The sequence below is a fragment of the Stegodyphus dumicola genome, chromosome 2 (assembly GCF_044657685.1).
Source record: "Stegodyphus dumicola isolate Sdum_Otavi_A_Nest chromosome 2, ASM4465768v1".
NCBI classification, from domain to species: Eukaryota; Metazoa; Arthropoda; class Arachnida; order Araneae; family Eresidae; genus Stegodyphus; species Stegodyphus dumicola.
In genome coordinates, this window is record NC_140769.1 from 54,135,579 (window position 1) to 54,161,940 (window position 26,362).

Here is a 26,362-nt window from a genome sequence, read left to right on the forward strand (position 1 = left end):
TGCAACACAATGTTGTAAAAAGAATAAAAAAAGATTTTCTGAAATTTATCATTATCTTTTGAAAAATATTTTTTTGTCATGCATTTTTAATATATATATACATATATTAGTTTCCTACTTCTTAAATTAGTAGCAAAAAATATATATGTCATCTGTTTGAATATATTATTAAATTTCATTAATTTATAATGGAATTTAACCACCGCCAGTCCAAAAAATTCCAAGACAGTTTTTCTTTCTGGCATATAATCATAAGAGATAAAACTAGAAATGCAGTATCTAGGTATCATGGATTGGTCATGCAGGAGAATTCAGGAGACTAGTCTGGAATGATTGAGGAGAGGGATTTCTTCTTACTGCATGACAGTGCACTCTCTTACACAATTAGAATTGTGATGCAACAAAAAAAAAGTGTGCCAGTTCTTAACAGTTTTCCTTATTCATACGATTTGCCAGCAAGTGACTTCTTTTTTATTGTAGAAAATCAAACTTCGCATGAAGGTTCAACACTATCACAATGTAACCGACATTCAAGGCTATAGTGAGACACAAATTGAATAACATCCCAAACAAGGACTTTTCTAACGTGGACTAAGTTTCATATCATTATATGAATGGTCTGTGTGTTGTACTGAAGTGGGAGGATACCGTGTAGAGCATATAAAGCATTAAAACCTGTGCCTTAAGTTTTCTGTAGTTTTCGCTAATCCAGTCTCTAAACTGGTTGGACTTATGATATATGTATTATATATTATATATTATATAATGAAAGTAATTAACAAATGCACTAATAATTTTGAGGCATACATTTATTCATTCATGTTTGGAATCATATAAGCTTATAGACATTTTTAGTAGCATGTCATTAAGGCATTAAATTTCTAACTTTGATAACTGAGTAAAAAAGCCATGGAACTTCAGTACTTTGTCTTAGATTCTGTTTCTGATAGTTGAATAGGTTACTTTTTAGAGATTCACAGCTTTCTATTGTGTAACCAAATTCAAGTCAGTTTCCCTTAAAGAGTCTTCTTCAGAAGCATCCTTCTGCTTAGATGCAAGGATACTTTCATGGAGATTGAAGTGCTTTTATGTTAACCAACCACATACGTTAACACATTTGTTGCTATGGTAGGTATGAGGGACATATTCTTCACCTGCATAATTGAAATCGCTCATATGCTTGTCTGATTTTGCAAATTCTTTATCTTTTATGCTCACCACATCTTGTTCATTTAGAATGAGAAGGCCCATGTAAGTTGTTTATTATGTCAATCATATTATGGGAAAATTTTGAAAAAAATTACATGAAAAATTCAAATCAAAACTAAAACTGTCAAATTTATTGCAGTTTCTACTATGCCTATACAACTCCATACACACTTAAGACACAATTACCAACTAATGTGAAAGTGTTTATATATACATCACAACTGGCTGTCATGCTGTGGGATAATAACATGTCATCATGCAGTTGTACATTGCTGGGAGTGAATGGGTTAATGATGTTAAAAATATTTGCATGTTTCTTTTAATTCTTCTAAATTGTGTGATTTCCTGTGCTGCAGTATCAATATGAAAAATTTTTTCTATAGTAACCTATTAAGAAAAATGCATAACAAAGAAATATCCTTAAATTAAAAGGTAATGGAAGAATAAATAAAAGCTATTATGATGATTAAAAAAAAGTTTTTCGGGTTTTGCTTTTAAAGTATTTGTAAAGAACGTAAAATTTTATTTAAAAAAAAAAGGGGGGGAGGTTCAGAAGAAGGAAAGAAATTCCACATTTTCAAATTTATAATGAAATCAGCGCCGCCCTGACGGTATAGGGGTTAGGAAAGCCTGACTGCGATACCGAAGGGCCTGGGTTCGAATCCCAGAGAAGGCATGGTTGTAACTGTTCATCTCTTCATAGGAGGTGATAGTGGCCTACCTATTAGGTGCCTCCATAATAAAGTGACCATCACTTCTGGCCTTGTATATATTAATAGACTGTGTTACACTGTAACTGTTCACAATCTGCCACTGGGGAAAAAAAAAATGAAATCAGCAATTTTAAAATAAAATACAGTTAAATCCTAACATTTAAAATTTTGCCAAATTAAAAACAATTTTCTTAAGTATTTAAAAAAGTATATGATCTATATATATTAAATTCAGAAGACAGAATTAAATTAATACTAATGGGTGATGTATTTCATAACATTCACTTTACTTGATGAGAAAAAAATTACACGGTGGAGTTGCTTTTTTCTCCCCTCCTTTTCTAATCCCTCTTTAGTATCCATCCTCTATTCTATTAGATGCCTTCCTCAGAAATCTGTAAACTGCTTATTTAAAAAACAAAACATTAGATACCAAGTGCAGAAAGATAAAAAAATATATTTTCTGTGGGAGAAAACATTTGTTTTCTAAGCTTTGAAGTAACTTAAATGAAGATAAATGTTTTTTATTTTATATAGAGAGTGTCTAAATTATTCATCAGATGAAACAGTTTAGTTCAGTGGAAGCAGAAAACTGTAACAAATACAGCAATGTAGTCTGAGTAGTTGGTTCTGTCAATATTTTGGACTGTTTGAAATGCGCCTAATCAACAAACTAAATTCTGTGGTACCTTAGTAAATGTTCACTTCGGAATACATATAACTTGATATACAGCCTTGTTTGGTAGCAAAAAATTTTTGTTCTATATATACAACATTTGTTTGGAATATGACGTGAGTTCATTGAGTCAGGATTGCTTGCACTACACTTGTTTATCTCTTTCAAGACTGCTCATGAGCATCAATGCAGCTGTTGCTAACATTCAGTAAAGAACCATACTGTAAATCTGAATTTTTAAGTGCCCCCCCCCTTTTTTTTTGTAAATTCATTAGCGAGGTTTAGGTAAGTTAAGAAGTGTCAAGTATTGTAGAAAATTGTTAGATTCACCATTGAAAGTGAAACAAGAGATTGTTGAAAAGTGTGAAGATAGCATATATATGCAAGACTTGGCTATTACATGTTTGTATACCGAGTACAATAAAGTCTCCAGTTGGAAAAACAAAAGATGCTATTAAATCAGCTAAAATTGTGAAGGGGGGTCAAATCGATTACCAAACAAAGCTCAGGGACATCAGAGCATGTTGTAAAACTACTATTGATCTGGATAGCAGAAAAACATTTATGTATTCATTTCACTCTTATGGAACCCTTATGGCAATGTTCTAGGGAACCCCAGCATCTATGTAACAATATTTTTTTTTGTAATATTTTTACGAATGATCATTAATGGATACAAAAAATGACTATAATTTTAATCTCTTATTTCTAAACAAAAAAGTGCCATTACATTTGGTTGGTATAAGCATAAATCTGATTAGGTATTTAAAAAAAATTCTTTAGTATAATAATTTATAACAAATATTAATGTAAAATCTGCGCTTGTTTTTTTGGATCATTAATTTTGAATTTAGGGCCTGAATTTTTATATACATTAGTGGATTTCATCTTCCACAGAAAGATGATGATTGCTGTCCATACTCTTAATACTTGTTGAATAAAGTTTGTTCACACATATATGATGTTGTAACCTTCAGCAATGTATTAATTGCTGTCCTATGAATTGTTGGGTGTGCACATTCAGTGGAAATCAAGAATTTGTCCAAAACCATGTCATTAGATCTCGTTTTCAATGAACCACCTAGTGTAAATCACAAAGTAGTTCTTCTTTTAAATTTAGGTTCTAAGGAGGAATGAAGGTGTGAGGGAATGAATTCCTCACCCAGTTTTATAGTTCTGTTGACCAGGATGATAAATAATTATAAATTTTCTTTGACAGTTCCTGTAAAAGGGGAATATAATAAAACTTGAAATTTGTTGGTATCTATTTTCTATTTTTAGTCCCACCAGTAATTCAAACATATCAAAATTTCCTTTTACAACATGATCTTTTCATAAGTTTAATTTTCTTTTAAATCCAAGAATCTTGTCACTTGATGCTTGTTATTTTCTGTGCTGCCTTGCGGAAACTTATTCAGTTGATTGAAGTGATAAAACATTTCTGCGAAATATGCTAGCACATCTGCATTCACATTTTATCCTCAAAGCATTTAATGAAATCTTGTTTGTCATTTTCTTGAAATAACTTTCATTATACTGACAAAACTTTACTGCACCTCTTTCTTTATGAGTCTTGAACTTTTGAGTGAGATTTTAAATCTTGATCACTAGTCTCTTCAGAATTATCTAGATTATTTGTCTTTAAGTGTTGCCACATTTTAACTATTAAAATCTATAGAAGAATTAAAAAATGAGATACAAAACCAATAAAATACTAATAAAATAGAAGTAGTATAGTAAAATAACTAATAAAATAGCAGTAAAATAAAATATATTTACTACCACTCTGTTTAACCAGCCACATGATCCTACACTTCTGGCATAACTAATGCATACACAGTCACACTATATTTTAATCAGTGACAATTGAAAAACCGTGCTCGGTTGTTAGGCTGTGCTTGGTTAGACTCGTTGGACTTACTGGAATTGGCATTGCAAGTTTGCATGCGTAACTGTGCAATGCCAATGTAGAATTTAATAAAAATTGTTAAAGAATAAGATAATATTTATTTATTTATTTATTAAATATTTGAATTGATAATGCAAGTGACAAAGAAATTCATGCTATTGTTGACGATGTCTGATTAGTCTAATTGAGCATAGCCGAACAGTCAAAGGTAGCTTTTCAATTATAGACTCTTGGCACAGTCCCACCTGCTTTCCTGATCGAAGTTACTGAATATAGTACCGAATCAGGAAAAAAAAAAAAAGTTTCTGTTTATGATGTACGTGTTATTCCCCTATTTTTTGCAGAACCCTGGTTGGGAAATGCTGATATATAGTATCATGTGCTGTGGTTAATTTATGAACCCCTGTTTTACCCCCTGCATTTATATTTTAATAGATTTATGATAATATTAAGAGGATTTTTTTATGAGAACAGGTTAATTATTTTCCTTTTATTTTGTACTGGAAAGGTTCATTTCTTGTACATGCAAGGATCTAAAATGTATTAATGACATATACCAAGGTACCACTCTTTATACAAAATATGATAATTGTTTCCAAGAAACATCTCTGTATTTTTTAAATAGATAAAACATGATTAATATTAAATTCAATTATCAATGTGAAATAAGTTTAATGAAATGTTCATTTTGCATAATTCACATTTGATTCTAAAAAAATTACGATATTGATGTCTGCTGATTTTCTTCTTTCAGCTTTACTTTTCATACATTTCTTTCTAGCAATGAACTGTATTGTTTGTCATTCATTGAATGGCAAGGCTGTTCAATATTGGTGTCGACTTCCATAATATGCTGTTACAAGGTTTTAACCACTTCAGTATCTTTTTATTAGCTTTTATTAGTTGTTCAGCTGTTAATGCTTCTGAAGGCACTTTAACATAATCATTCATTGTCGTGTCATTATTGTCATTGTCATTTTTTAGACTTTTACTTATGTACCACTTGAGCTATCATCATTACTCCATCCGCAGCCCCATTATGTATAATTACTAACATCTGCATCTACAGGTACAGTAATTACACTTGAATACAGAGACATTTTTATTTTTACCAGTTATGAAAAAAGGGCATACATCAGTAACTATACACATTTAATCAAGTTAAAAAAATAGGTATAAGGACATTTAATTGAAACCTTCAAGCTGTTTGGCAGCATTCAGTAATTTAAAATTCAGATCAGAAGATGAAAAATAGTCTCAAAAATCAGATGGAAGCCCTCTGCACTAATTTGGTGCTTGTTAATGGTAATAAAATAGTGATACCCTTGTTCAGTAGTTCAGAATACTCTTCTTTCATGTTAGACCAGAATGAGCTGAGGGATTTCCTGTCAAATTCTACGTTAAGTGAAGAATCCGCTTTCAGTTCAATCATTTTAACTTTATCTTAGACTGAAATATGCAGACTGGAAATATTTTTCAGTAGTCATCTGTTCCACATTTGGGGAATTATTTCTTGAAAGTTGCCTTAAATCCATTCAGATGTATTATCTCAGATTTTTTGCAGAAATAAAATTTTATTACAGAAAACAATGCGTAATTGCCTGCCCTCTTTGTGTAAGTTTTCTTGAAATATACCTATCATTGCGTGTCAGCCAGTGATCCTATCCCTTTTGACTGTACTGCAGATAAAATAAATACCTAAAATAAATTTAAAACATTCATATCTTTCTAAATTAAAATGATTTTGGATTCAGTTTAAATATTTTGATTTTTCATAATGAAATATAATTTTGTACGGCAGATAAATAAATACTTAAACGAAATTTAAAACATTCACGTGTTTCTAAAGTTATTTTGGATTCAATTTAATTATTTTGATTTTTTATAATGAAGTATAATTTGAATTGGAAATGCCAGTTGTTACAGCAGATTTTTATAATTTCTCATCCATCATTATTGATCTATCTATCATTGATCACCAATGCATCTTTTTCTTGTTTGTGCCTTGAGACCATTTCACGTACCCCTGGGGAATGTGTATAGAAGTGTAATTTCAGAAAAAGTTTGATTTTGTGTCAAAATACTTATATCAAAACAATGCTATATTTATAAATCTAATATACAAGGTGGTTAAAATTAAAACACCCCCTACTCTGAGCTCTCTATGCATCGAACTACTGAGTGTAAAGGCCCCAAAATTGCTAACATATGATTCAAGACATGGGAAACGGATTATGTGAAAAAAATTAGTTCCCGAAACACTGATAGGTGTCACTGCACAACAGAACATATGCTGAAAAGGTGCAAAATATACTTTATGACACATTTTGTTCAAACGAACCAAACATTCATATCACAAAGACTCTTTCAGATTCTTCACACTTTCGGATTTTTTATTTATTATTTTTAAAAAAAATTTCTTGCTTGAAGCCTGCATGTATAAATTTCATATTGGAAATGTGTAATAATTTTTGTGGAGAAAAATATACTTTATTTGAAAAGGATAAAATACATATATCTCTAATATTTGAAAAGGATAAATATAAGTTTATTGTCAGAAGAAAGGATGTACAAACCATTCTAACATTAAAAAAAATAAGTGCAGATTCTGGTCTCGACTAAATTGAATAACATCTCAACAGAAGCATGTGCTATGCACTGACAATTAGTTATAATAATAAATGGATTTAAACAAGACCAGAAATTTTTAAGTTATTTTAAAAATGAAAAGGGAGGATAGTGAATTTATTACCATTTCTTCGTAACTGAAATTTTTGAAACTTAAGCTTTTGCTTAAATTATTGAGAAATTTGAAATATCTGAGTTCATATTAAGGAAAGTTCTCTGTGTGTAATATTAATTACAGATAAAAATGTTTGCTTTAAATAATCCTGTTTTCTAACATATGTGATATGCTTAAATTTATTTGCAAGAATGAAGTATATTCAAGTTCTGTGTAATGAGGCAGTAAAAGTACATTAAGGATATAAAACTTCTGTATTTTTAATAAGAGAAAAGTTGCTATTGATGTGAAATTAAGAGTATAATATGCCAGATATGTAACAGAATAAATTAAAAATTATGGGCCAATAATTTAAACTAGCACAAGATTCTCATCGGATTTTCTAGAAGTATTCATAAAAATGGAATTTCTTCATATGAAAAAAATAATGTAAAATTGACACTTCTTAAAGTGAAAATTAATTTTGCAGTGAATTGTTGTATGTACTATTATAAAGCACGTTTTTTCATTTCCCATTTATGCAAATAATTCAGAAGTATTGGAAATATATAACTAAAATCATAAAGCTCATTTACATTGATTTTTATGAATGTTTAGCAGTTTTGGAAGATGATTAGATTTTCAGAATTTCATCTATTTTTCAAATTAGTTTTATTTGAATGCTGAATTTTTATAGAGTAATTAATTCTGCTGCTTCAGTTTATTTCTGTAATCTTTTTAGAGTGCTCTGACTAGTTTAGAAGACATGAAACAAGGACGTGAAGTTTCGGCTGATAGAGTTCATCGTGAAAGAAGTCGTTATGGTGCAGCTCACCAGAGTCGTCGGCTTGCTTTTGAAAACAAAAGGGTTTGTATTTTAATCTCGAGATTTTATTTGGTTCCCCCCCTTAAAACTTTTTAAATAATCAAAAGTTTTTATTATTTTTTATTTTTATTTATTTATTTATTTATTTTTTTATGAAGGAAAGGAAAATTGTATGATTATATTTCTTTTCAACAGTATTTTATAGTTAAAATCATCTTCTCTTTACAAAATTCTGCAGAATTTTGAATGAATCGTTTATAAACAAAAAATTAAATTTAAATATATCTATTTAGTAAAAAATGATTGATGTGATTTTGGAGGCTACATTCAAGTTTATTATTATTATTTATTTCTAATTTTATTCAAATCATTAATTAATTTAATAATTTAACTGATTCTAATAAACAGCTGAGAATTGTTGCTAACTCTGGCATCTTGACTGTTTAAAATACATTCTCATTTCTGCAGATGAGAATGTAGAAAAGTCAAAGATGTTTGACAATTCTGAAGGCTCATGATTCTTATTTTCAAATGCTGTGTTAGTTATTTAAAAAGTGTATGTAGTTTGTGTTTGTGACGATGTTCATGTTTGGATTGATTTCTCGATCTTCTCCTCTGGATTAAAGAAGGATGTTACACTTGCTTTATAAGTTGCTCTTGGAAATGACAAAATTCATGTATTTGAATAAGGTATTAATTACTGTCTACAAGTCATGATATTGGATTTTATATCTGTGACTAAAGTGAGTAAGTATATCTGCCCTTATTTAACTAGAAATGTTTGACTCACATAATTTGGAGTACTTTTTAAAGTGAGTAAAGCACAGTCATCGGCTCCATACATGCATTTTTAATTATATATAGCTTACTGTATTCAAAATGTTTGTGAAAATTAAAGAAATGAATGATTCTTAAATTTCAGGGCATGCTTCATACAAGATAACGAGAAATAGTTGCTCAACCACTCTCAAAACAAATATTTTCTAATCCTGTCTAAAATATAAAATATGCATGAATGATCTGAGCTGCTGGTTTATTCTTTTTACAGTGCAGCGTAGTGTATATCACACTGCATTCTTTTTGTTATGTTATCCTTTATTTAATATTTGTGATGTTTTGCTGTGCATAATTTATCAGTTAAAATTTGGCATATACCTATACAGAGTTGCCAACTCTCCCGATTTAGGCAGGAGACTCCCGATTTTGGACCGCTCTCCCGCCAAACCGATTTACAATATAGTATTTCTCCTGATATTTTCTTATCTTAAAATTTCTCATTTTTATGGAACTTGGCTTAATACTTTGTTATATGAACAAAAAAAAAAAAAGTTATTTTTGGACGGTCTGAAAGCAATTGAATTTTCTCTAGATTATATCTAAAACAAAACCGTGCGAATCAGATGAGAACTTCTGCTTTGTGAGTGAGAGCATATATGTATCCAAAAAACGTCGCTCTCCAGTTCTCTAATGGGCATCAAGCTCCACTGTGTGTCGTCTGGCATATATTAGCCAATGAGCACAAAGCAAGCTGTTATTTGGATGTTCTTTAGTTATTTCGTTCATCTCGTCCTGAGTTGTGTGAGTACACATGCCTTCGGGAAATAGTTTTAGAAATTATCAGCTTTTGTTATGTCTGCAAGGAAGGTAAAATACTCATGCACATTTCAAAACTCGTACACAGTTGACTTTCCTTCCATTATTTCCTGAAGGAAATGTAATAAATTTGCGATGTGTACCATCTGTCGTTGTGATTTTTCGATTTCGCATGGTGGAAGGGTGGATGTTCTCAAACATGTGCGTACACAAAGCACAAGGACAGCATGAGTTGTTTTGAAAAAAACAAAAAATTAAATTTTTCTTCGGAAACAAAGGACTAAAAAGTTATTAATGCAGAATGTCTGTTCTCTGCCTTTTTACTGAAACGCAACCTGCCACTGAATGCATCGGATCACGCTGCAGCTTTATCTAGAACAATATTTCCCGATAGTGAGATCACTAAGAAATACTCAAGTGCAAGAACCAAAACAGGTGCAATTGTTAAAGAAATGGGTTTGAAAAATAAATCTTTGGTTATTGATTGCATTAAAACAGCATGGAACCAATAATACTGATTCAATTGTTGTTTCTTTTTTTAATCCTTCAGAAATTGAGTGCAGTTTACTTTCTGTCCCCACTTTAGAAGGATATTTGACAGGCTTTAATATAGTTAATTATTAAAACTTTAAAAGAAAATGCAGTCCTTCTGGATAATTGCTTAGCATTGGTGCCGATAATGCACCAGTATTTGTAGGACTTGAAGAATGGCGTTGCAGGCATCTTAAGAAAAGAAAATTCAGATTTGCAGATTATGAGGTGCACCTGTCACCTCTTAAATTTAGCAGCTGAAAAAGGGGCAGCTTCATTACCAATAAATGTGGATGAATGCATTGTTAATATTGTTATTATCTTGGAAGGAGTTCTAAAAGGAAGGAAAAATTGAAACAGTTCCAACAGCTGTATAACAGCAGTTTACAAATAGAAAACTTGGATGAAGTTATAAAATCAGCTAGGATTGACACCTAGTGGAGTTTCATTGGAAGACTGAAAGGTGCTGATGGAATTTTAAAATATAGTGAACTGTCTAGAATTATGTTGGCCATCTTGACAGTTCCCCATAGTAATGCAGAGTGTGAGAGGATTTTCAGTGTTGTTGCAAAAACTAGGACTAAATTAAAATTTAATATTAATGAAGACACATTAGAAAAACTTTTTTTTAGCGAAAGCAGGCCTACGTGGCAATTGCTATGAACAAAAATATGAAGTTTCTTTCTTAACGAAATCAAAATCTGCCACTGTTTTAAAAATAATTCCTTGAATTATTTTTAATAATGAAGTAAATTAAAGATATTACATCAGAAATATAATTGCAAAACTGAGGTACCAGGACTTTTTTTAGTAATTTTAAAATTTTGTTTGAAAATAGTTAAAAAAAGAATAATTTTGTAAGATAAGAGGCGTCTTTGTAGATGAAAGTGAGTATGTCAAAAATTACTTTGCGAGGAACCTGCATTTCCATTTATATAGGAAGAGAAGGTTTAACTTTAAAATAATTGTTTTTTAAATTGCTTATTAACCAACTTGCACTATGACTAAACTTCACGGTTCCGGTGCTGTGTGCTGCAATATAAAAAGCGGTAAAGTGTCTCATTTATGCCGCTCCGTGTCTGCGAGTGCAATCCAGAGCTGTAACTCGAGAAATAAAACAATCTCGTTGTTAGGCGACGTGCACCACGTTATTTTCATTTTTGCGATAAATGCCTATGCACGTGATGTTCACATTGCTCGCAGTTTGAGACAAAAGCATCTTGACATGCGTGGCACGTCTTTTTAGCACAAGTGGTTAAATGTAATGCTCATGACATTATGGAAGATTAGGATTATACCAAAAATTACTTCTAATTTAGTGCAGCTTTTACTATTAGTGTGAAAACAAATTATGCATGTTGTAGCTAAAGCAAATTGGACATGTCTTCATGAATGTTTAATTGCTTTTGATGGTAATTAATATCAGCGAAAGAACTTTTTGGCAATTTTATCTATCTACCTACCTACCTATATATTATATATTTAAGGATATAAACTGCTTTTTTTTAGAAAAATAATTTCAAACAAAAAATACCATAATTTGTGTTTAAATTGAATGACGATTAAAATATGATTTTTTTACAGATTGATGTTTCACCGTATAATTCTTCATATCTTTCTCCACCACCAGACACTAATTGGAGGAGGTGCGTTCATTACTCTTTCCTTCCCCTCCAAAATAGATGTTAACTTTAGTATATTACTGTTAATTTGCATATATTATTCAAATAAATTTTATTTATAATTAGACACACAGCTGTTTTACTGATCAATGTATAGGGACACATAAAAATACAAATTTTTATGCATCTTGAAATGCTTTGTACTAGGAAAGTATGATATACGAGGGTTGGAACTTTAATAGTGGCAACGCAGCTGAAAAAACGCTATGTAACAAAACCAAAGAATATCGTGTATACCACATGTAAACTACATATCTACCTTACCTCTCAGCAAAAAGACTCATCCTGCCTACATCACGCGCATGCGGAGTGACGCGAAGAACGGATCCTTGTATTAGCTCGCTGTCTAAAGTAAGTGTTGTCAGGATGTTTTCAAAACAAGAACAACGATGTTGGAGAAAAATTGAATGTGCCTGAGGACGTACAGCACGACAGTGTCATCAAGGGCTTCAAGAGGCTTCCAGGAATCTGCATTGCCTTACAGAACCGTAGCAAGATGGGTGAAAGCATTCAACGAAGGACGCCAAAACGTGGCAGACATGCTGCGGCTAGGTCGTCCAAGTGTCAGCGATGCAGACGTGCAAGCTGTTGCCGCGCTAATGGACAGTGATCACCGCCAAACGATTCGTCAGCTGGCCGGACAAACAGGATTAGCACATACGACTGTGCTGCACATTCTGAAGGAACGCCTGTCCATGAGAAAAATTGCTTCACAATGGGTTCCACATCAATTGACGGAAATGCAGAAATGGCTACGATACGATGCTGCCCGAACCCACCTGGAGCGCTATGAGTGCGAAGGAGATGCTTTTTTTATGTCGTATCATTACGCTGGATGAGACTTGGGCCCGATCGTACCAGCCAGAACTGAAACGCCAATCAAATGAATGGCATCATCACGGGTCACCACGACGTTCGAAATTTCGTCAGAACCCCAGCAATGTGAAAGTTATGGTGATTCTCGTGTACAACTGTGATGGTGTCATCCTTACGCATACCTTTCCCCCACAGCAGACCGTCACTGTGCAGTATTAATGTTCATTTTTGGAGCACAATCTCCGACCAGCTTTGAGAAAAAAAACGGCGACATTTTATGCAGAACGCTCCTCTCATTTTGCATGACAATGCTCGGCCGCATGCGCAGGCTGTGACTGATTTTCTCAAGCGATGGGGCTGGGAAGTGCTTTACCATCCACCATACTCCCCAGATCTATCCCTTGTGACTATGACTTAATTCCTAAGATGAAGGAACCACTTCGTGGCACTCGCTTCCCAACTGTTCCTGAGATTCTTGCGGCAGTAGACCGGTCCATTCAAACTATCAACAAAACAGGCGCTGCTACAGGTATTCTGCGACTTCCACATCGTTGGAAACGGGTTGTACACAATGCTGGCGACTATATTGAAGGACTGTAAAACGTGACATGAATCACTTTTGTATTCCTTGTAAATAAATAGTTGCCACTATTAAAGTTCCAACCCTCGTAGATGTATGTGCCATACCTTTAGTTAAATGCATTTTAACCTTAGAGTGACTAGAGAAGTACTGTATGCATTTTGTGAATTGTATTTGAGTCTTTGCAAATAGGGCAAAATCAGAATTTGATATATATGTCTTTTCTTAAAAAAGTAAAAATAAAATGCGGAATATTTTTGCTTCTTCAAGAGAACTGAGTATCATAGCAGATTGTTTTTAGATCTATTCTGTAAAGTTTACATTGTTTTGAGCTGGGACATCCCCTAATTTCAAAGGTATGGTGCATCTTGTGCAACTGTTATATATTTTTAGAGCTTATATAAAATTGTCTTTAAATTTTGTGAAATGATATATTTTCTATTCAGAATCATAAACTGTGATTAAATCTTAATTCTTGCCCTTACCCAAATTTAAAAAATGTAAATATAAGGAAAATGTATTTTAATGTGATTATTCAAATGTTAACATTGTCTTGTTGTATGATCTTTTGAACACATTCAAAGATGTGCTTATTGACATAGTAAAATAAATTTTGTTTTTAAGGTACATGTTTATAAATTTTTTATGGAAATTAATATGTTTTATATTAATGTTAAACAGGTTCTTTGGAAATAATTATAAATTAGAACTGTATATTTTAGAGCTTCATGCATACCTAATTTAAAAATTTAAATTTCATGAACTGCATATACACTGAAGTGACAAAAATCATGGGATAGCAATATGCAAATATACAGATGGCAGTAGTATCGCGTAGAAAATGTATAAATGTGAAGTGCTTTGGCAGGGCTTTCATTTGTGTTCAAGTTATTCATGTGAAGAGGCTTTGACGTGATTATGGCTGCACGACAAGAATTAACAGACTTTGAACGTGGAATGGTAGTTGGAGCTAGACGCATGGGTCATTCCATTTCGGATATCATTAGGGAATTCAACATTCCGAGTTCCGCAGTGTCAAGAGTGTGCTGAGAGTATCTAATTTCAGGCATAACATCCCACCATGGACAGCGCAGTGGCCGACCACCTGCACTTAACGACCGAGACCAGCGATGTCTGCGTAGAGTTGTCAGTGTTCACAGACAAGCAACACTGCGCCAAATAAGCACAGAAATCAATGTGGGACGTACGAGGACGTGTCCGATAGGACAGTGCGGCGAAATTTGTCTTCCTTGGGCTATGCCAGCAGAAGACCGACTCGAGTGCTTTACTGACAGCACGACATCGCCTGCAGCGACTCTCGTGGGCTCGTGATCATATCGGTTGGGCCCTAAACGAATGGAAAACCGTGGCTTGGTCAGATGAGTCACGATTTTAGTTGGTAAGAGCTGATGGTAGGGTTCGAGTGTGGTGCAGACTCCATGAGGCCATGGACCCAAGTTGTCAACAAGGCACTGTTCAAGCTGGTGGTGGTTCCATAAGGGTCTGGGCTGTGTTTTTACATGGCATGGCCTCGGTCCTCTGGTGCAACTGAACCGATCATTGACTGGAAATGGATACCTTCAGCTACTTGGAGATCACTTACAGCCATTCATGGACTTCACGTACTCAAACAACGATGGGATTTTTATGGATGACAATGCGCCATGTCACTGGGCCACAATTGTTCACGATTGGTTAGAAGAACATTCTGGACAATTCCAGCGAATGATCTGGCCACCTAGATCGCCCGGCATGAATCACATCGAACATTTATGGGACATCATCAAGACGTCAGTTCGTGCCGAAAACGCTGCACCATCAACATTTTCACAATTATGGACGTCTATAGAGGCAGCATGGCTCAATATTCCTGCAGGGGACTTCCAACGACTTGTTGAGTCCATGCCACGTCGAGTTGCTGCACTTTGCCGGGCAAAAGGAGGACCTGCAAAATATTAAGAGGTATCCCATGACTTTTGTCACTTCAGTGTATAACTGAAAAAAATATCCAAAATCAAGTTATTTATTTTAAGCAAGAAAATTTAAAAGTAATATTTCTTTGCCTGAAAAATTTTGGTAGTTCTTAAATTCATAAAAAAATTTGTATATTGTTTTTTTTTTTTTTTTTTTTTTTTTTTTTTTTTTTTGTTGTTCAAGTACTTTTGAAATAGTTTTCTATCAGCATTAAATTACAAGTTCTTTGGATAATTAAAAATTATAGTTCTGAATATTATGCTAAATCATTTTGTCAGATATACGAATGTTAGTTTAACAAACTGAAGAATGGTAGTTGTTATATGCAGGACTTTGTACGATGTAAAATATGTGTAAAGTAAAAAGAATTATTATGTAGTAAAAAAGGTATTTGTGTTTCTGTATGCTTTCATAATTAAAACATAAAATGATTTAAATTAAAAAAATATTTGAATCCAAAAGAATAGTGCAGTTCAAATTTGCTAAACTAATTTCATGCTAAGTAATTGAGTATTGTTTTAATGTATTAAATTATTCATTACTTCCTAATTTATTAATGACTTTTTGAAAACTCATTGATATTTGAAAATATAACCACTTTTAAGTAAGTATTAGTTTTTAATTAAAATTTAATTTAAAATTAATTTTTCTTTTTTTCTTTTCTTTTCTTTTTTTTTTTTTTTTTTTTTATCTTCCAGGACAAATTCTGATTCTGCCCTTCACCAAAGTGCTATGAACCCCCAAGAAAATTTTCATGGTGCCAAGACACCCCCCAATAACAGGACATTTGGTATTTTTATTGTAATAAATTCTTGTTTGTAGGTCATTAAGATGACACAATAAATTTGGTATAAAAAGTAAAAACTGAATTATTCTGCCCAAAATTATGTAATACCTGACATTAGAAACATCGTCTATTCATTAGCCCCTTCCTTCTCGCTCCTGTCAAAATGATGGGGTGAGGTTTTGCTCTCTATTTCTTGTGCCCATGATATTTCCGGGCTGGAGTGTTCAGAAGTAATGTGTCAAAAAGATTAAAACCATTTAATTTCTTTTGCCCAGGAATAGTTTTATCAGATGGAAGAACCAGAATAATAATTTTTTATGCAATTCAAGATAGTTAGTTTATTTTAAACTAGATTTCAGCTCTAATTAAACATGTGTATTTATGATATGTATTTTGTAATCTTAGCATTAGCCCAATTACTTACTTAGTCTGTTTGTGAATATATATGGTTTCTGTTCTGTGATAAAATATATTTTTTAATATTCTGTACATTATGAAGTCAGAATTAGAAAGTGAATCGGATTCTAATTTTAGTATAAACGGATCTGAGTGTGATTTTGATGTAACTGATTTTTATGAAAGTTCGGAGAGTAAATCTGAGAGCAGTGATGATGGATGTATACTGTTGCCTGGATGAGTATGGCCTAAAATTGTATCAACTTCAATAGATCATTCACTCCCACATTTAAAAATTTTGAGAACACCAAAGATAAACACAAATTTTGATCTAAGTTCTGGTATTTTGCAATATTTTGAGTATTTTGTAAATGACAATTTAGTGCATCCCATATTTTTGGAAACAAATAGATATGCTGAACAATGCCAAAATTCTCCAGGATTCCACCTATCCAAAAATAGAAAACTTTGGATACCTGACATAAAGGAAGAAATTCTTAAATTTCTCAGTATAGTTATTTTACAAGGTATTGTAAGAAAATCAGATACAAAAATGTATTGGAGCAAAAAACATTCAATTTCAATACACCCCTTTTTTTCAGAAGCGTAATGCCTTGTAATAGACTTTATGAAATACATAAGTTTCAATATTTTGTAGATAATTAAACTTTAGATTGTAACATTTATCCAAATCCCAAACTGTCTAAAATCTGGTCAGTGTTAGAATATCTGAATTAATTGTTTCAAAGAGCTGTAACTCCTGGATGTGGTTTTATAAGTGATAAAAACCTCATGCTCTTCAAATGTCAATTAGAATGGTGACAGTATATGCCAAAGAAGAGTTTCTGTTTTGGAGTAAAAGCATATTTGTTATGTGAATCAAGTTCAAGGTATATGTGGTCACAAATTTATGTATACTGGAAAAGGTATAGTTTTTAATGCAAAATATAAAGATCTGCTCTAATCAATTCAAGTTGTGATGCCACTTATCAAGCCATTGCTAAAACAAGAATATTGTATGATAACATATAATTTTTATATCTCACCAAAACTGAGAAACATGCTTTTAAAATTTTTGAAACTAAACCCAAAAGAAATGCTTTAAGAACTGGTAAAAAAGAAAATCATAAAAGGTGAAAATGTTGCATTTCCTCAAGGTAAAGTTCTTGCCATGCAGTGGAGGGATAAGAAAAATGTTACCATGCTATCTACAGTCCATGCAAATGCCACGGTAGATGTACAATGTCATAACAAAGTTGTCAAAAAATCTGCAGGTTTACAATAAAAATATGGGAGCAGTAGATATTGTAGAACAATATATCTTGAAGATTACTGTATTGATCAAAAAGAAGGAAAGAAATATTATGAGAAAGTATTTTTTCATTTGTTAGATCAAACTGTTTTGAACTCATTTCTTATTTACAAAAAAAAAAAAAAAAAAAAAACAGGGTGGGGGGAAAAAATGTCAATTGATGGTTCGTTTATCTTTAGTAGATGAACTTATTGAAATGTATCAGTCATCAGACACCATGTCAAAAGGAGGCTATCCAAGCTTGGAGGGTAATCTCAATTGTTTGATTGAAAGGCATTTTATTAAACAGATAGCCCCAACTGATAAGAAACGGTAACCTTTAAGATACTGCAAAGTTTGTTGTTCCAGAAGAGATGAAAACATTAAGAGATGTAGGAAGGAAACTCAATACTACTGTCCAGATTGTGACATTGGCCTTTGCATCTCATGTGACATCTTTGCATCACACAAGAAAAAATAACTAATCCTTATTTATATTATGCCTACGTTTAATAAAATTCTCTTTTACTGTTTAAAATGCATACTTCTTAAATTTCCCCACTGTACTGGAAAACTTATATATAGTCGTAATAACCCTGAATGTTGGCTTTTCCTAAAAAAATTATTTTTAAATTTCAGACTAAAAAAAATCCAGAAATTAAAAATGAATACATATATTTTGCGTACACTTATTTTTATATAATTTTCTTGAATAAAAAATTAGGCACTCGTATGACCATTTTCTTGATTATTGAAAATTATCTGATCATTGAGGGACTAAAGTAATGTTGCAACTGTTTAAAATGACAAATTTGATTATAAATAAAGTATATTGTAAATCATATCAATTAGGTTATTATTAAAATGAAGACTTATAATTATCGGGTATCACAAGTGTGGCCGATCCTTAAGGGACATATCTAGCGATCTGAAGTACCCAATATCGACAGTGGCCTATGTGATTAAGAATTGGAAGGTGAGGGGTGATTGTCGGAATGTGCCCTGAGTCAGCAGACCAACGAAACTGGGGGATAGAGACCGACGAGTGCTGTTCAGAGAAATTCGGAAGAACCGCACCCAACTGATAGCCCTCATCCGCGAGGATTTTCAACAGGCATCCGGGAATATTGTTTCAATGAATTCCATCCATAAGGAAGCACATCTGCTTGGTTTTCATGGTCGTGCTGCTGCCCATAAGCCTTTGATCACAAAGTCCAACCACGCTGCTCGATTAATGTGGTGCAAAGCACATCGAAATTGGACCGTAGATCAGTGGAAACGGGTTCTTTGGAGTGACGAATCAAGGTTCACCCTTTACCATTCGAATGGCAGGGTCTGGGTCTGACGTCCTACCTGGAGAGCGTCTCCTGCCAGAATGCATTGTGCCAAGAGTCAAGTTCGGCGAAGGTGGAATTATGGTCTGGGGGTGTTTCTCCTGGTATGGGCTGGGATTAGTATGGTATCCTGGTATGGGCTGGCTCCTGGTATGAGTGCATGTATTATTTTTAAATTGCTCAGTTTGTTAAGCAGTTATAATTTGAAAGAAAACTTCCGAGATTTATATAGATTAAATAGAACTGTCTATTTGCCTGCCCATGGGGAAGACAAATTAAATGTACTGTATTTAATTTGGCAACACTTTTCATGTTGTGTGGATGCTAAATGCATTGTACTATAATAAAACAAAGAAAGTTTGGAGCCAACATTGCGTGCGACAATTCTAATGTCAATGCATTATATTGTATTATATATGTGTTATGTTGTCGATGTATAATGTATTATGTTGAAAGGTTTTCAGAGGAGTAGAAAATGTACTATAGAATTAAAGTGATTCAGGTATATTAGAAACGATCCTCAAAATTTAATCGTAAAATCACTCAGGCCTTTGTTTACAAATATTAATTCCTACATTGAGTTGTGCTTATTTGTGCTACACTGGCTACCAATAAGTATTTGGACACCTGTGCTAGAAAAGAAAAACTTAACTTTATTCAAAATCAATAGTTGGTAGAGCCTCCACGAGAGGTATTTACAGTGTGGACCCTCTGGGGCATACTTTATATAAGTCTTTGTATGGCAGCTAGTGGTATTTTCTTCCACTCGGCTTGGAGAAGACATAGAAGTTCCTTCACTGATTTTGCAAGGGTCATGCACCCCTGAATTCGGCGATGCAACTCGTCCCAGAGGTTCTCGATAGGGTTCAGGTCAGGACTCTGGGCAAGCCAGTCCATTCGATGAACTCCATTGGCACCAAACCAAGCCTTGGTTAACGTCGAAACATGACAACTGGCATTGTCATCCTGAAAGTAACAGGGGTCCAACCCGTAAAACTGCCACAACGTAGGAAGCACATTGTCATCCAAAATAGTGGAGTAGGCATCGGAGTTGAGCTTACCATGTATGGGGACCAAGGGTCCCAGCCCATACCAGGAGAAACACCCCCAGACCATAATTCCACCTTCGCCGAACTTGACTGTTGGCACAATGCATTCTGGCAGGAGATGCTCTCCAGGTAGGACGCCAGACCCAGACCCTGCCATTCGAATGGTAAAGGGTGAACCTTGATTCGTCACTCCAAAGAACCCGTTTCCACTGATCTACGGTCCAATTTCGATGTGCTTTGCACCACATTAACCGAGCAGCGTGGTTGGACTCTGTGATCAAAGGCTTATGGGCAGCAGCACGACCATGAAAACCAAGCAGATGTGCTTCCTTATGGATGGAATTCATTGAAACAATATTCCCAGATGCCTGTTGAAAATCCTCGCGGATGAGGGCTATCAGTTGGGTGCGGTTCTTCCGAATTTCTCTGAACAGCACTCGTCGGTCTCTATCCCCCACTTTCGTTGGTCTGCTGACTCGGGGCACATTCCGACAATCACCCCTCACCTTCCAATTCTTAATCACATAGGCCACTATCGATATTGGGTACTTCAGATCGCTAGATATGTCCCTTAAGGATCGGCCACACTTGTGATACCCGATAATTATACCTTTCTCGAAATCAGAGAGCTCCGAACTGCGAGGCATCTTGCATGCGACTAAAGCCGATGCTGTTTCCTACACGATATATACCGGCGGAGTCCGTGGCGTACCTTGGGACCGCAGATATTGTCATTTGCATAGGTGTTCAAATACTTATTGGTAGTCAGTGTATTGACAAATGTCTTAAATCGAAATATATATAGGTAATAGTTTAACATCCAGTATTCGCAATGGTTGAGGGTGAAGGCATGATGACGCAGCTAACAAAACTGAGCTTGAAGTATCGCAAATCTTTATTTTCACGCATATCAAATCATAATAATTTTGGTAGACAAGGTATTTATCTAATCATAGTTAAATATGATAACTTTTATGTACACTGGTTTGAAAGTGCAACATAAGCATCTTAGACTGGAAAGCGTAGCAGCACGGATATGTTTGCATGGCAGAAGTTAGGAAAAGGAATGATGTAATTGCTCGTGAAGCACTATTTATATTACGTAGGTGCATAAGTACAGCTAAACTGCAATTGGTTAATTTTAGGTTTTAGATTCCTTTTTCAAGCAGCTTTATGTAACGGGGAAAGATATCGAATTTGGGAGAACAGATGAACTTAGGAGGAGAACATAAAACCTAGAATAGTCAATTTTCAGGTTACCAATCATTTCTTAGTGTAACCATAATATTTTATTATATCTTACACATACACACACACAAACACATATGGTTTATAACTGCATGAAAAATCAGTAAATTACTTTTTGAAGATGAAATTAAATTTGCATATGATATTACAGAGGGCAGTTTGTATAAGTCATATTTGTGGTGTTATAATTTTGTTATGGTGCAAATTTTAATAAATTTTTCAAGGTTCTGCATGTGCTAAATTTTACTGGGTTTATCAAAAGGATCCACTAATTTCAGTTTTTTGGATATTAGAAATGTTTATAGTGGTGTCCTTTCAATTTTTTGGCTATTATGCAATGCTATACAACATGGCATCTATAGTTCCCATATCAAATATTGCTATTTGGACACCTAAGATCTTTATCTTCTGTATAGCCTGGTAAATAGCCATCTCTTAAGAGTGTTACAATTCTTCCGTTCAGCATTCCATAAGGTGGGTAATTTTTGTGACAAATTATAACAATAGTAACGTAACCCTTTCAAGGTGGCATGCCTTTGTTTAAGACATTTCCTGAGGATAGATGGAAGTTGAAAAGATTCGTCCCGCAGAACACGGTTTTGCGTAAAGTGTAACTGAAGTCCTAATATCATAATTTTTGGTATCATTTGAGATTATTACATCAGCTATCATATGCATTAAAATTAGCATATAATAATCTTTTTTCTTTACTTTACACGAAAATATAAAAGGAAAATTTCTTACTTTGAGAAATAATTTTCGGAAGCGCTATTCAAATTGTTCTGAAAATACATTAAGGAACTTAAAATTAATTTAAAAAATATACAAGAAAGACTAGTTATAAGAAGTAACAGAATCTTTCATGGGAAGTGGAAGGCAGGTCCTCAGGGAGTTCACTCTCTTACAAAATGTCCACAAAAGAATCACTGAAATACAACTTTCTAGAAAATGAATCATCACTTTCATCCATGTTTACTAATTGGCTCATTTACCATACTAGTATGAACATAAGTTTTTGCTACTTTTACATAATGCTTTCTGCATAATTTTTTAATTTCTTCTTAATTTTACTTCTTCTTAATTCAGTTTGTTCTTTTCTGTATAAATATGTTTGCCGAAAATGTCTTTCTGTTTCTTCTTCTTCAAGTTTAAGACTGGTTTATATTGGTTATTGCATATATATAATTTTTTTTAAATAGAAGTTGATGGAGTTGTACTAAATGAAAATGATCAAGTTCATAATTACTGGGATCCAAAGAAAGTAAGTCACCTTTGATAAGTATAAAGGCTAATATTACATTATTATGGATGGTTTTTAAAAAATATTAGATTTTTAATGAACCGCCCAGATAGGAAGGTGGTTAGTGGCTCTGACTGCCGTACGGAAACGGCCCAGGTTCAAATCTCATAGAAGGCATGGATGTAAATTGTCTGTCCTTTCATAGGAGGCAACAGTGACCCATGCCTTCATAATATAATAACGTGATCATCGCTTCTAGCTTTAATAGTGGCCAATGTCTATGATAACTTGGAGGGGGGAGAAGAATTTTTAATGATATGATAATTTTTATTAAGTTTCATACATAATTTTGTTCTTGAAAGTATTATTGCTTTGTAATGACAATCCTTTCTTATGTTATACATGAGAACAGATTTTGTTCAGCTTAATTGTTATATCATCTGATGACACGTTTGCCTCTTTGATAAATTTCAAATATTCGCTATAATGAACCCTTAAGCCTTAAGAAATAATTCTTTGCTGATTGCTGTTGACTTTGAAATTTTTAAGATCGCTAATTATAAACATTAAATGGTTATCATTACAGATTAGATAGTTTTAATTTATCTTTTTAGATATATTTAAATAGAAAAGATTTAATGCATTCATTTAGTCAGAACTTTGCTGTAAGGAGTACTTAATTTTTTAGCAATTCTTACGAAGGACCTATCGTCTTCTGATGATGTGTAGAAAATATTTATGTAGTCTTTCTAAATGCATACTGTTTTATACATTGGAAGCCTTGAGTGAGCTTAGCTGACATTTAATATTTTATAATTATGCTTACGTTCATTGAACTGCTCTGCATTTTAATTTTCTGTAGAAATAGGTAACTGCAGGTAAGTGTTTAATCTTTCTAAACAATAACTTCTGGACAAAAAATTTAAAAAACATGTTTAGCTATGCCTACCTTTTTATGTTGTTGAAAAGAAATGCAAATCTGTGTTTTTCATTTGCCAAACACTGAAAACAGGAACTATGAATGAAGTGTTTTTCATTTACCAAATACTAAAGATGAATTGGTGTTTTTTTCTTCTCAAACTGGTAAATGTGAATGGCTTATTCAGTTTTCAGGCATTTTTATATGCAAAAAATTATTTCATGTGTATGTAAAACCATTGTTGTTTGAGTAATAATCATTTAGTTGATTTAGTGTTATAATGTAGCTGCATTTTTGAATAGCACTGGGTAACAATTTGTAAGATAATTTCTGTTGATCTGATTTTGAGCTGTTTAAGAGTTAAATAATCATGCTGTTTTCAAAACTGTAGTTAGTTTTCTCCTGTCATGTGTCAGACTAAATTAGACAAGGGTCCTGCTTTGTATATATATATATATGTATTTAGAAAATCATAGGCTTGTTCCTTGGAGATGATTTCTTTCAAGTATTGTGAGAAAATTTATATTATTAAAATAGCACAAATGGATCAAAAGTAGAATAATAAAATGTAGATGTAAGCTTAAAAGAAATTAAAAAAAAATTTTTTTTTGAGTACTATTTTTTTATGTGTTTAAGAAAAGGATTTTATTGTTTAAAAAAAGGAAATCATATTGATGATTTTTAGTCTGCTGATACCTTTTTCCAAATACCAGATTTTATAAAAATAATGGGCCAGAACAGTTTCGTCAGAATTTGAAGTCGCTACATTTTAGATGAGTTACAAAATATAGATAGATTCAAATGGATCAACAGGTAGACTTATATAGTTGTAGTAGATTATTTTTTTAAACATTAAAAAATTCATGTAGCATGGAAATTTAAATAAGAAATATTACTAGATGAGGTTATGATTTTTTAGGCCAAGATTAAAAATCCAAAACACTAATTTTTTTTAAAGAATAATTTTATAAAAATAAAAATAAATTATGAAATACAGCCTTTCTTTTAGAACAGTATGCAAAAGTATAACAGAATGCATTGAAAATATTGAAATTTATGCAGAAGGGGATCTAGTGGAAACAATTTTTCATTTAATAAAAGTTACTCTTTTTATCGAGATAATTATCATAACAACAAGAAGATTGCCAAAAGAATGAAAAGAATGTAAGACTATAACAGAACCAGTGAGAAAAAAAGATTTTTCTTAGATCTAAAAATGGAAGAACACTAGACAAGATTTTATGTGTCCTTTGGTCTTGGAAGCTTAACTGGTTAATACACAGTGGCTAATTTTGGCCAAAATATGCTGTCTTTTAATTAATCTCAACAACGCAAAATAATAATATGGTCATTAAAGTATAACAAAATGATGCAGTAAAGAAGGTACTTGTTTCTGTCGATAAGTACAATAATTTTATGAAGAATGCAAGTAAAACTGATAATTATTTTTACTGTTACATTCTTTCAAAAAAATTAAATGGTCAAGTAAAATAAGTAGTTAGCATATAAGAAGCTGAATCCTACTTTAAAACTTTATACATAAAAATTTCTATGTAATAAAATTGAGCTGAGAGGTCAGGTGAAGTTCAAGCGTTGCAATAAACATTACTTCAATTCCCCTAATTGTAGCCTTTGGGGATGCTTGTCCAGTAATATGCTATGTTTGTGTTTACAGGAAATGTGTGATAAAGGATGACAAAAATATCCATTGAAAAGCAATACACTTATGTGCAAAATTAAGAGACTTTGCAGATTATGTCTATTTTTAACATAAGGTATTGAACCAAAGGTACTAATCATGCCACCGAAGAATTATGCAAATATTTGGAGTTGAATTTGTAAGCCTACATGTGTCTGTGGAGCTGTGATTATGGAGGGGATATAAGTGCATGTACTCCTTCATGACTTTGCCATGTTACGTGCAAGATTTGGGTAAATTTTGTACTATATCAGGTAAAATGAGTAGCTATGAACGTAGGGATGCTGGAATGAGATGGGATAATTATTGTAGGGATGCTGGAGGCAGGCCAATCACAAGCACAGGTGGCTACAGATTTTGATGTAACACCCAGCGTCATTTGCAGTTTGTGGAAAGAGTTACTGGGTGCTGTATCCATATTGAGAAGACTTGGACAAGATCAACCAAGATGCACGACGACAAATAAGAATCTTTATTTGGCACTTTCTGCACATTGTCACAGGACTGCTACATATCTGCTACATATCTTACAGCTTCATATCTCTCACATGAGCTGTATGCTACTACTGAAACCTGAGTTTCACATTCTACAGTTGCCCAAAGGCTTCATGAGATAGGTTTACATGCCAGAAGACCTGCTATTTGCATCCCATTCACTTCAGCACACAAGGAACTATGTTTAGCATGATACAGACAACATGCACCTTGGATCAGACTTCAGTAAAGCACCTTGCTGTTTACAGATGAGTCAAGTTTCAGCCTGGATACTGATTTTTTTTTTGGTGCACCTATATCTGTAGAAAGTGTGGAACATTATACCATCCCTCCCTCATCAGGGGAAAGGATTATTATGGTGATGGAGATGCAATAATTTGGGCGGGCATTATATTAGTTTGCCACACACCCTTGCATGTCTTCGACAGCTGATCCCTGATTGTTATGATGTATTGAGAGAAGATTTTAGAGCCAAATGTTGGATTTTACAGGAGCACAGTGGGTCCTGGGTTCCTGTTAATCAAGCAATTCAGTCTAAATACGGGATGAGCTGGTCAACGAACACCTGGAAAGTGAACATATTTGGCACATGGATCAACCAGCTAGGTCTTTTTAGCTTAACTGTATTGAGCGTATCTGGGACACTCTTGGGAGGGCAATTTCATTCTCGTCA

At 33.2% G+C, this 26,362-nt stretch overlaps 1 protein-coding gene across 6 annotated transcripts in view; it reads left to right on the top strand.

The window, feature by feature from the left end:
• The window catches only part of LOC118184702 (CREB-regulated transcription coactivator 3-like), a 203,733-nt gene that overhangs the window by 61,694 nt on the left and 115,677 nt on the right, over positions 1 to 26,362 (top strand). For all 6 annotated transcript variants that reach the window (XM_085810658.1, XM_085810660.1, XM_085810662.1 and 3 more), the window contains 4 exons: positions 7,972 to 8,097; positions 11,764 to 11,825; positions 15,930 to 16,021; positions 22,536 to 22,597. In XM_085810658.1, coding sequence (XP_085666784.1) covers positions 7,972 to 8,097; positions 11,764 to 11,825; positions 15,930 to 16,021; positions 22,536 to 22,597 — 342 coding nt within the window. The remainder of the gene's footprint in view (positions 1 to 7,971; positions 8,098 to 11,763; positions 11,826 to 15,929; positions 16,022 to 22,535; positions 22,598 to 26,362) is intronic.